At 35.8% G+C, this 13127-nt stretch overlaps 1 protein-coding gene across 1 annotated transcript; it reads right to left on the reverse strand.

The window, feature by feature from the left end:
* Nucleotides 1-587: 587 nt before the first annotated feature.
* Nucleotides 588-4409, reverse strand: LOC109238864 (beta-glucosidase 11-like). Its single transcript, XM_019405345.1, has 13 exons — nt 4024-4409; nt 3810-3873; nt 3308-3363; nt 3141-3216; nt 2969-3040; nt 2777-2864; nt 2418-2676; nt 2206-2321; nt 1874-2094; nt 1694-1725; nt 1514-1601; nt 1257-1347; nt 588-979 (listed from the first exon to the last, which is right to left on the reverse strand). The coding sequence occupies exons 1-13, from the start codon at nt 4162-4164 to the stop codon at nt 733-735; spliced, it is 1551 nt and encodes a 516-aa protein (XP_019260890.1). The 5' UTR covers nt 4165-4409; the 3' UTR covers nt 588-732.
* Between the last annotated feature and the right edge of the window lie 8718 nt (nt 4410-13127).

Below are 13127 nucleotides of genomic sequence, written 5' to 3' on the forward strand. Positions count from 1 at the left end.
ATCTTCTTGATCATTGAATCGACCAAGCCGGTTGGATAGTATCATCATTTGTCATATTGAACTTGCACTTTTCTCCTTATAAGTTTCGTTTATCCCGCACGCACGCGTTTAAATAAAATTAATGTTATTTCATAAGCTTGTACTAATAGACATGAAACGTAGTCAAAAATTAATATTTGTAAGGACCATGCGATCCCTTTCCTTAGAACACTTAAAGAAAGATATTATATTTTATTTTCTTCAGATTATCACACACTTATGCTTTTAAAGGAGTCAAGGAAATTTACTGTCTGCACTTATTATAGGTAGATGAACAATTCTCCATCTTCAACCACTTTAATGTAATAATAAAAAGTAATTGTTTTGAGGAAGATCAGTTATTTTATTACGGACAAAATTGTAACTTAGATTCTAAAGGATCTTATTGTAATTCAACTTTGAAGGTAGGAGCTTCCTACTTTTAGTATAATAACACTTTTAAAGTTGTTAAACTAACTAATATGGGATACACGTTGCAATGCACGTGTTCGAAAACTAGTTATAAAATAATTATGTAATGGCAAATTATTTTTTTTTTAAATTTAGTATTATGTGTAATAGGTATTAAATTAAGTTCGTCCTTATACAAGGGTACACGATCAATCGTCTAGACTATGCATCTTTATTTGCAAATATTACAACAGACAATTGTGAACTCCATAACTGGATTGATAACACAATACAACTGAATACTTATGAAGAAGAACGAGACTGGGAAGAATGAAGCACTTTATCCTCAATCTCAAGAATTGCACTATGTTTGGAGCCTTTCCCCTTCAAGAAATTAGAGTACCAATGTGCAGAAAGCTTTGGATATCTTTGCAAGTTTTTGTCATCTAAGTCCACATAATATAGGCCAAATGCCGAACCATATGCGTCCAGTAACTCAAAACAGTCTAAAAATGACCATGTGAAGTAGCCTTTCACGTTTGATCCATTCCTAGAATAACAAAGAGATGCAAGACACGGATGTCATACGGTTTAAAGAATCTCACAAGAAAAACCTAAACATAAATTCCTCCAAATTTTGTGGTTTTACAAGCACTTGCAGAGGATGCACGGATAGATATTTCTATCAATTACTACTAGAGTGCAAGATGAGTTAGTGCTTGATCTACGTGTTTAAGTAAGACGATTCATCTGTTTCATGTAAATATGTTACAGGCCTATAGTCTCTCATCAATAACAATTGTTTTATGTGAGAATAGGGGGCTTACCTCACAGCATCAAGCAAATTCCCAATATAAACTTGCAGATAGTCTACCCTGGTTGTGTCATTTAATATCGCAGTTCGTGGTGTCATTTGACCTGCCAAGAAAAATAACACCAGGCTTTTTAGAGCTTCTTGATTTTAGGGGTTCAAAGAAATCTATGTATTCGGTGGGGACGCCAAAGCCTATACTTGGGCTCAGAAATAAGCAAAGGTATAGGTATTTGATGTGTGTGTGTGAATGAGAGAGAGAGAGAGAGGAACCATTTTCATGAATATACATAGGTGGATTGCCATAAGCTTGCTTGAAATATTCTAGTACTCCTTGTAGACCAGGTTCCGTCACTGGATACTGATTCAAAAGTAAAATGTCAAGATGGAAAAACAAATAAATATGAAAAAGGCAAAGTGCGCCGTAGAAGTGTTGCATGCCGCAATCCTCACCATGACTGGTGGTGTAGTAGCACCATCTGTCACTGCATAAATAAAGAGATAAAAGCATTGAATCAGACAAATCTATCTTTATTTGGTTCACTCGACCAAATTGAAGCTGAATATTGTCTTCAAATGTCAATACAGTGGATCATTATCTTTATTTTATGATGCATTAGTCATTATTCTTACATATAAACTGAAATGCAGCATCAGCACTGAAGTCTCTGATATCAGTTTCCAAGCTGCTGGAGCTATCTGTGACATGTACTGTCATATAATGGTTCAGGGCTATGAAGTCTATAGCGCCTTTAACTTGCGCAGATTCTTGTCTTGTGAATTTGGGCAATCTAGAGCCAACATTCCTCTTCATTACGTCAGGATAGTCTCCAAATATCAAGGGACTGGCAAACCTGCGATGAGGATTGAAATTTTAACGAACCAAATAAGCTCAGCCTTGCATTACTTCCTGAATCATTGTACAAATGATGTTTGAGATTGTCTTGATGCTAATAAGCGCTTACCATCCCAGGTAAAAATCATTAGCTCGTTGTGCTGCAATTATATCGGTCGTTTTATTTGTATAAGGAAGGGACCAAAATGCAAAGAGATTTAGTCCTACAAAACCATGTTGAGTTGTCTGCATTGGAACATAACAAACTATTAGCAAACATTAAGACTTCAGAACACTAGTAATCACTCGTATATCACTTGATATGATGTTTAAAGGTGATACCTTGTACTTCCTCCTGTAAAGTCTCACTACAGCTGAATGAGCGAGTAGTAAATTATGAGCTGCTATGTATGGCTCGGTTGAAGAGTTACCTATCGAGCAAGGTCTAAATCCAAAAGGTGGGGAACAATGATTTGGAGGGCTGAATCCATTATCATAACCACCTAAAGCGAATACATTGGCCTCGTTCAAGGTAGTCCAATGCAAAACCCTATCACCAAATTCCTTGAAGCACACATCCGCGTAAGCAGTGAAGTCATCACTACAAGGAAAACATGGACAATTTTTTTGTAGTCAATTAGACATAGAGAATATGTCGCCAAAATATGAACTAAACTAAAAGTACTCTGCATCGATCACACATTATCTTTCTACTCATCCATCCTCCATATTCATCTTCAAGTGCTTGTGGCAGATCGCTATGACATAGAGTGATATGTGGTTCAATTCCTACAGATTTAGGAAAATGAAAACACAATGGAGTCAATCAGGTAAGTTATAGATCATTTATATACTCTTACTAACAAGAGCGACATTCAAAATGTAAATATAACCATGACTGAGAAGTTCATCAATGAGATTGTTGTAATACTGCAATCCCTTAGGATTAACAGGACCTCTTCCATCTACAAAGAAGACAAAAATCAAGTATGAGAAGAAAGATAAAGCTTATATAACAGCATGATATGTAGTAAGGGAGTAGTTGAATAATGGATCGGAGCCTACTGGGAATAAGTCTCGACCACGAAATGGAAAATCGATAGCCTTCCAAACCCGTGTCAGCCATGAGTTTTACATCTTCCTGCAATACACAATGTTTACGGCAATCAAATTAATCATCAATCTTGTGAACTCAGACACAAATTAAACTGATCTTGTTTCGTGTTCCAGACCTTGTATTTATGGTACGCGTCACAAGTTACATCTGCTGTGGCTCCTCCATATTCACCTAAAAATTTAGGGGACTTGTACAATTAAGTGTCAATTGCTGCTGCTGTAGGAACAGGGCAAATTTTCTGGCCCGTCCAAACCATAATGATCCTTTAAAATAATACTATTGCGAAGAAAGAAGGAAAAGAGAAAATATGTGAGGTGAAAGAGGAAAGACGAGAAGGCCTAACTGAACTATAGTAGTTTTATTGACAATTGAAACTCGTATGCTAGTAATTGGATTGTCCTCTACGGATCATTGGGAATCTTCACTGATTATTAAGTACAGGTATGGGATCAGTTCTTTTAACTTTCTAATAAAACTTATTTTTTTTTCTGCAATTGTATTATTTACAAATGTAAAATTTGATTATAAATCTATCTATTCATCCTGCTAAAACAACCAACACATACAGCTAAAAGTAACATATATTTAGGTAACCACAAGGATTAAAGAGAACAAACCAGCATGAGCAAAGGTGTCCCAAATGGTAGGAGTCCGTCCATCTTCAAATGCTGCCCCTTCAACCTATCGCCAAACATACCACTAGTCAAATATCTATGTATCTGCTAACCAACATTATATATCCATTATATACATACATATTGGATATACATATATAACACGTGTTACACACATGCATGTATATATGTATGCTAATCAACAGAAATTACTGACTTGATAAGCAGAAGAACCAGAACCAAAAACGAAAGTATCAGGGAAGTCCGTTCTGCTAAAATCTTGGGCGCCGAAAACTAGAGCCGGCAAAACAAGCATCATCACCGTGAATACATATCGGAATTGCTTTGCCGGCGACATCCTTCTTCTGTGCTGCCGGCTCGATCGCCAATTATATAACTACTCTCGTAGCTTCCGTAAAACTTCGAATTTTATGCTCTCTCAATTTTGTCCTATACAGCTGGCGGCTTCTTTCTGGAGGAAAATTTAAAGATCAAACTACCAATGAATAGTTTACAGAGAGAACAAAAAGGCATTTATATAAAGAATTAGATGACAAAACTAGGCCATGTCTCCGTCTGTTTTTAACTTTTTGCAATCACTACGTACAAATCGTGCTGAACTTTTGAGTCGGCAGCAGTGTCAAATGATACTCGAAAAATATACTCCCTCTTGTAATTTATATTTACGTGAACCTTTTTTATTGGACACGTAATTTAAGACAAATAAAGATTTTTGGATTTTGTGGTAATAAACAAATGAGAATTTTTGTGATAGTAAATATGCCACACTATTTGTATGACTATAAAAGTTTCTCATTAAGGGTAGAATTGGAAGTTTAAGCTAAACCGTTTTTAAATTTAGAAGGGGTTATTCTTTTTTGAACGGACAAAAAAGGACATAGGTTCACATAAACTGGTATGGAGAGAGTACTATTTCGATAGGTAAAAATTATTTTATTATATATATATATATATAGTCCCTCCGTTCCAATTTATGTGAACCTGTTTGACTGGGCACGGAGTTTAAGAAAAAATGAAGATTTTTTGAATTCGTGGTGGTCCTAAACAAGTCAAAAAGAGGTCTAGAGTATTTGTATGGTTATAAAAACTTCTCATTAAGGGTAGAATTGGAAGTTTAAGCTAAATTGTTTCCAAATTTAGAAAGGAGTCATTCTTTTTGGAACGGACAAAAAAGGAAATAGGTTCGCATAAATTGGGACGGAGGGAGTATATATTATGTATTACATTTCTTTAAATTTTACTATCCTCAGTAAAAATCACTACTGATTTTGACATGGTTCAAAACTTTTTTTTTTGGTTGTAAAGATAGTTATATTATATATAATCAAACTCTTACAGGAGATGTGTTAAGGAGATGCATCAGTGACATCAGATTTACAAAAGTAGAGTTTGTCCCTAAGGCCCCTGTATGGGAACCCTTACTATTAGCTAAACTAGAACTAGTTAAAACATTACTATGAGTACTAGGTACAGTACTAGTTGAAATACTACTATTACACAAAGCAGACTTAGTTTTAATCAGCCTTCCTCTAAGCATTCCATTTTGATCTTGGTGATATGAAGGTGTGACAAAAGGTGGCGGGCTTCCAAAAAGTAGACAGCTCTCCTGTGCATGCATGGCTCCATATTTAGCTAGACTATCTGCAACACAATTTTGCTCTCTGTATATGCTTCGGAGAGGAGGACTATCCAGTTGTAGGAGTAATAACCTGCAATCATTAATTAGATTAGTATATTGCATGGTAGTGGAGTTGAACATACCGAGTATTGCGTGTGCGCCTGTCTCAATGACGAGCGGTTTGAGATGCTTTTGGACAGCAATTTTCAGCCCCATGAGCAAGGCTAGAAGTTCTGTCTGAACACTTGTCCCATGTATTGATGTTCCTGCAAATCCTAAAATTCAATTGCCTTGCTGATTTCTAAAAATACCACCAATACCATGTCTATTCTGATTAGGTGAGCAAGATCCATCAATGTTAAGTTTATAAGTATGGTGGTTTGGGGGATGCCATTTTATATATAAAGGTATTTGAGAATGTTTTTTTTGATATGGGATTTGTTAGATAATAAAATTCCGCAAACTTGTGTAAGATAAAAGGAATATTTAAATTAATTTTTTGATGGTCAAAAGTGTTCTTATTTCGTATAATCCAGAGCTGCCATAATGCAAACGGTATGAGAGTGGTATTTGGAATTTTATGAGGAGTGAATAATACCTGTTGATGTATAAATTGGTATAACTAATTTATATTATCATTGTGGGATAGAAATGAATTAGTATGTGTAGAGGAGAATTTAAGTATATTCCAAAGTTGAATGGCAGTAGGACATTCTAGAAAAAGATGTTTTAATGTTTCGGGGGCCATATGACATTATAGACATACAGATGAATTTGTAATGCCTAGTCTTGTGAGAAAAACAGCTGTTGGAAGTCTATCATGACAAAATAACCATAAGAAAAAGGATATTTTTGGTGGAATATGAAGTTTCCAAATCCACCTATAGTGGTATTGCTGATTCGTTCGTTTATGTAATTTATGATATAATTGTACATTGATTTTACAGAAAATATACCATTTGGTGTAAGAGCCCAATATATTTGATCATATATTGAGGGCACAGTAAGCATATAAATATCTTTGATTACGGATTGTAAGTGAGTTGGTATTGTAAATGGTAATGTATCTAAATGCCAATTATGGTTATAATATTAATTTGAAACATTTTTTGTTTCCTCATATTGTGGAAGGGGTACATATATGCAGTTACGAACTAAGTAATTCTGGCTGAGCCAAGGATCATTCCAAAATTTTACATGTTGGCCAGTAGTAAGATTCCATTTATACCCTAAACAACAGTAAGACCATCCTCGCATAATATTGCGCCAAGTGGATGAAACCTATTTTTTGATCAAGTGTGGTGGTCGTAAATAACTATGTAATAACACTTGTGCCCATAATTGATTTGGATATAACCTCCATGCAAGACTTGCATGCAAGGCTTGATTTTTTATATTTAGGTTTTGTATTCCTAATCCTCCTTGGTCTAAAGGTTGTGTGATGGTAGACCACTTAATTAAATGAAGTTTTTTCTTCTATTGAGTTGTTCCCCAGAGAAAATTACGTTGGTAGCGATTGAGGTAGGAAAGTATATAGTTAGGTATTTTAATGTATTGCATAAGGTGGTTAGGAAGGTGGTTTAAAGTTGAACGAATTAAAGTAGTCCTTCCTGCTTTTGATAAGAAATTTGTTTTCCACCCTGCCAATTTACTTTTAAAATTTTCGATTAAGAATTGGTAATCCCTTTTTGCAGGATTTGTAATAAAAATAGAAAATCCTAAGTATTTCCCAAAAGTGTTTCCTTCAGTCATATGGAAGATTTGTAGTATAGTTGATCTTATATTGGGTGAGCAATTTTTGGAGAATTTTTTTTTGATTTAGCAAAATTGATAGTTTGTCCAAAGTGATATGTAAATTGAGCAATAGTATTAACAATAGATTGATAGGATTTAGCTGTAATTTTGGAGATGAAAATAATATCATCAGCAAAAAAATAAATGGGATAACTGAGGACATTTTTTCCCAATTGAAAGTGGTATCTAAGCATGATAATCTATTGATGAATTTATTTTTCTCGAAAGCATTTCGAAGCATAGAATAAATAGATAAGGTGATAAAGGATCTCCCTGTCTAATGCCTCTTGTGGGTGTAAAATAGTCTGTAGGGTTGCCATTAATCAGAATTGAGGTAGTAGCAGTGGTTATACATGACATAATTAGTTTAGTAAAAGTAGGAGGAAAATTTAGGGTAATTAATGTATTATGTATAAAAGACCATTCTAATTTATCAAAAGATTTTTCAAGGTCCAACTTTAGAAGCATGTTTAAATTATTACCCTTCATTCTTTGAAATTTGGTAATGATTTCCTGTACAATAATAGCATTATCAGTCGCTCTTTTATTTTTCTGGAAGCTAGATTGAGTTGGATGAATAATATGTTCCAAAACAGGTTTCAGTCTGTTTACAATAATTTTTGTAATAATCTTATAGATTGTATTAAAACGGCTAATAGGTCGAAATTGAGAGATTGTGGATGCATTATTATTTTTAGGAATTAAGCAAAGGAAGGTTGTATTAATAGCCGGATCAATCTGATGTTCATAGAAAATATTATTATAAAAATATTTGACGGAGTTACCTATTATATCCCATTATTTTTGATAAAATAAAGGGTGAAGACCATCTGGTCCAGGTGCTTTGAGAGGTTTAAAAGATTTAATAGCATTTAAAATTTCACAGTCTTGCAAAGGTTTTGTTAAACAAGACTGATCTTGTGGTGTTAATACGTTAAAAGGCTGTAAAAAGATTTTGTGGTAGAAGTAATTTTTTGAGTTGTGAAGAGATGTTGATAGTATTGTGTAATATTGTCCTTAATGGAATGAGGATCAGTTATCCGATTTCCCCCTTGATCTTTAATTGCAGTTATACGATTATGTCTCCTATGATTTAGAGTACTAAGGTGGAAAAATTTTGTATTTGCATCACCATCATTTAACCAGTCAATACGTGACTTTAATTTCCAAAAATCCTCCTCAACCCTTAGAATTTTATTAAATTCCAGTGTTAATGTATATTCCAGGTTATGTAAAAAAGTACTAGTTGGATAATTGAGAGAAGATTGAATACCCCTTAAACGGGCCAATAATTTCTTTTTACGTTTCAATATTGTTGGCCCAAGATAAGTTGAAGTTTTGAAGAATGACAAACGAACTCAGTAAAGGACCAGGTTCATCTAAGGAGACACAGTTGTTATGGCCCATACACATGAGATGCACGTGAAGAAGATACGTCCTTGAGATCAAGCAGCAATATCTTGATGAATATCTTCTGAACTGATCGAAAAGATTGCATATAGGATAAGGAGTTGAAGTCTCCTTATGAAAAGAGAATTACATCCGGATCAAGAATATGGATTAGGAGTTAGAGTTGTTCTTGGACTCGAATTGTCAAAGGATCCACAATTCGAGTTCTTATCAAACTCTGATTACTAACTCTATAAATATAACGATTGTTCTCTTTTACAGGTGATTGCACATAAGCTGAAGTTAAACCAAATTGAGAGCAAAAGAGCTAGGCGATTGTTGCAACCAATTTGTGTGTGATACAAGTGTGCAAATCTGAAGCTACAAGAACTAAGTGTGAAGAACCAATTCCTTGTGTCTTTCTTTATTTCTAGTTCAATTGTAGTAGGTGTTTTAACATTGTACCTTTCCAGCTTTCTTAGAAGCAATTGTATTAGGTGCATTGAGTATTCAAGTTAGAGTTAACTTGAAAGTGTCGCAACAGTTGAGGCTGTGTACTACACTGGGATTAGAGTTAATCCTTAGGTTTACAAAGAGTTTTGTAAATGCTGTTTTTGGCTCATTGAAGTTTAGTGGAAGTTTGGGAAAATCCCACTGAGTAGTAGGTCATGGTTTTTTCACCTTTTGAGCCAGGTGTTTTCCACGTAAAAATCTCTATGTTCTTTATTTCTGTATTTTAATTCCGCAAACAGTAGAAGTTAGAACACCTAGAAGAACCAGGTTCTTCTAGTGCGAAAATTAGGTACCACACAAATCACCCCCCCTCTTGTGTGGTATTGACGTCTAAAACATCAATTGGTATCAGAGCAGGTTATCCTTGAAGAGGCTAACACCTTAGGAGAAGATAAAAAATGAGTGCACCACCTGGGAACTGGGAAGGACAATCCACTGCCAGACCTCCACTTTTCAGTGGTTTGTATTACTCTTGGTGGAAGAACAGAATGAGAGATCATATCATAGGGGAAGACTATGAACTTTGGGATATAATTACTGATGGTCCCCTAGCTACCACTAAGAAGAATGCAGAAGGAATTGATGTGCCAAAACCAAGGGCTGATTGTAGTGCTAAGGATCTGAAGAAATGGGAGAAAAATGCTAAAGCCAAGAAGTGGCTAGTGTGTGGTCTAGGACCAGATGAGTACAGCAGGATTCAAAGCTGTACAACTGCTAAGGAAATATGGGACACTCAACAAGTGGCTCATGAAGGAACACCTCAAGTGAAAAGGTCAAGAGGAACTCTTCTGTATTCTCAATATGAGAATTTCACTATGAATAAAGGAGAAACTATCCAGGAGATGTATACTAGATTCACTACTCTGACTAATGAGCTTAAATCTCTTGGAAGGACCATCCTTGAAGAAGACAAGGTTGAAAAGATTCTAACAAGAGTTCTACCAGTCACTTGGTAAAGCAAGATCACTGCCATTCAGGAATCCAAGAATATTGCTACCCTTAGGCTGGATGAACTAATTGGGAACTTAACTGCCTATGAAATGAGAAGACAAACAATGAAGATGGATACCCCCCAAAAGGAGAGAAGTTTAGCTCTTAAAATCACTGAAGGTGCAGATTTGGAAGATGATGAAGTAGCCATGATCACTAGGGATTTCAAGAAGTATCTGATGAGAGGAAAGGGTGCTTCAAGAAGTACAAACTTCAACAAAACAAGAGCTCCGGAGAAACAGATCAATGAAGGCTGCTACAAGTGTGGTAAGACTGATCACATGATCAAAAACTGTCCTCAATGGGAGATTGAGTGGAAGAAAGAAAGAGCTGAAAGAAGAAACAGGAAGAAGGAACAGGTTCAACCAAAAAGAAACAAAGGTTCAACTAAGGCTATGGTTGCTGCTTGGGGAGAAACATCAGATGAGGACTCTGAAGATGAAGCTGAGGAGGATCAAGCTCTAATGGCCATTGGAGAATCAGAGGATGAACAAGAGGTAAGTATTCTTCATCTCAAAGACAAGATCAAATTCTTGTCTAAAGAAAGGCTAGCTGAACTCTTAACAGACTTCATTGATGAGTCTGAGATAATTAATAATGAAAAGGAAGTTCTGTCTAGGGAATGTGTGATTTTAAAAGCTAAATGTAAAAGTCTAGAGTCAAGGGCAAATGAGAGTGATAACAAAAATGCTGAGTTGAAGAACCAGGTTCTTGAACTTGACAACAGTGTCCTAGAACTTAGATCTGAAAATCTGAAACTGAAATTAGGAACAGGAAAGAAGATAGCTGATCACACATATCTTACTCTAGAAGAAAATTTTGGAAAAATGAAGGATGAATTATATAAGAAAGATGAATTCATCAAAATCTTAAAAGAAGATCTAAGAAGGGTAAAACATGAACTAGACAGAACTTGCAAGTGGAACAAAGCATCTGATGCTCTCTCTTGGTTGCAAGAGCATCATAGCAGTAACAAAAGAGGACTTGGCTATGGAACTCAAGCTCCTAAATGGGATCCAAAAAGCAAGTACCTCACTCTTCCTGAAAATAAAATCTGTACACACTGTGGCAAGACTGGCCATTACAAATATGAATGCAATGAAAAAGAGAAGGCCAGTTAAAGGAACAAGTCTTTTGTTAAAGAAAAGAATAAATTGCCTGAATGGGCAAGATGGAATTTGATCCATCCTTTTGCCTATAGAAAGGGACCCAAACTAGTTTGGGTTCCTAAGACTAACCCCTGATTTCATTTTGTAGGTTCAAGTGAAAGGGAGAAGCCAAATATGGTATATGGATAGTGGCTGCTCAAAACACATGACTGGGGACAAGGACCAGTTCCTTTCACTTGAGGACTTAAAAGGAGGTAATGTCTCCTTTGGTAATGGAAAGAAAGGTGACATCATTGGGGTTGGTAAGGTAGGCAAGACTGATTCTCATTCCATAGAGAATGTCTACCTGATAGATGGTTTGAAATATAGCCTAATAAGTGTGTCACAACTGTGTGACAGAGGTAACCTTGTAGCTTTTACCTCCACCAAGTGCTTTGTGATTAATCTCATCAACTGACAAAATTGTTTTGTAGGGAAAAAGAGTTAACAATATTTACATTGTAGATTTGTCAACTCTTTCAGAAAATGAACTCACATGCTTAAGATGGCACAAAAGACTTGGTCATGCTAGTCTGAATCAGCTAAACAAATTAGTCTCCAAGGACTTGGTTGTAGGTTTACCTAACATCAAGTTCAAGGAAGACAAAGTCTGTGAGGCATGTGCAAGGGGAAGCAGGTAAGGACATCCTTTAAAACCAAGAAAATAGTGAGTACGTCCAAGACGTTGAAACTGGTTCATATGGATCTATGTGGTCCAATGAGAACCATGAGCAGAGGTGGAAAGAAATATGTAATGGTGCTAGTTGATGATTCTTCCAGATTCACCTGGGTTTTATTTCTAACCTCTAAAGATGAAGCATTTGACATGTTCTCTGCATTTGTTAGGAAAACTCAGAAACAATTAGGAAATCAACTTGCATCCATTAGGTCTGATCATGGAACTGAGTTTGAAAACTCTAAGTTTGCTGAATTTTGTGATGAAAATGGCATAGATCATAATTTCTCTGCCCCTAGGACTCCACAACAAAATGGTGTAGTTGAAAGGAAAATTAGAACTCTGAGGATATGGCCAGAACTAATGTTATTATCTAGCAAATTACCTCACAGTTTCTGGGCAGAGGCTGTAAACACTGCATGCTACATCATAAATAGATGCATGACCAGACCACTAGTAGAGAAGACTCCCTATGAGTTACTTAAAGGTTGAAAACCAAACATATCCCATCTTAGGGCTTTTGGTTGCAAGTGCTATGTGCATAATAATGGAAAAGACTCTCTAGGAAAGTTTGATCCCAGAAGTGATGAGGGAGTATTCTTGGGATATTCTTCACATAGTAAAGCTTATAAAGTTTTTAATAAAAGAACAATGTGTGTAGAAGAGAGTGTGCATGTAGTATTTGATGAAACTAACATTCTTTCTGAGAGACAGGAACAAGAAGATGAAGCCATTGGACTAGTCAAAGATCTGGCGGAATCATCAGCTCAGGTCAAAGTGGTACCTGCAGAAGGAACAGGTGATGGAACAGGTTCATCCTTACTGGGCAACCTGATAGGGGGAAGAAATCAAAAGGGAACTGAAATAAACCCCTTAAAAGAACTTGCTCATGAACCCGTTCCTCATCAAATTGATGAAACATCCAGCAGAAGCCAGTTGGTTGTAAAGCCTCACAAGTATCAAAGTTCTCATCCCATTGAAAACATTCTCACTGATCCAACTTCTGGAGTCAAAACCAAATCACAATTAAAGAATCTGTGTGCTTTTGATGCCTTCTTATCTATTATTGAACCTAAAAATATTTCTGAGGCTTTGCAGGATGCGGATTGGGTAAATGCAATGCAGGATGAGCTAAACCAGTTTGAAAGAAGTCAAGTTTGGCACCTAGTTCC

This window comes from Nicotiana attenuata, unplaced genomic scaffold, assembly GCF_001879085.1.
Source record: "Nicotiana attenuata strain UT unplaced genomic scaffold, NIATTr2, whole genome shotgun sequence".
In the NCBI taxonomy this organism is placed as follows: domain Eukaryota; kingdom Viridiplantae; phylum Streptophyta; class Magnoliopsida; order Solanales; family Solanaceae; genus Nicotiana; species Nicotiana attenuata.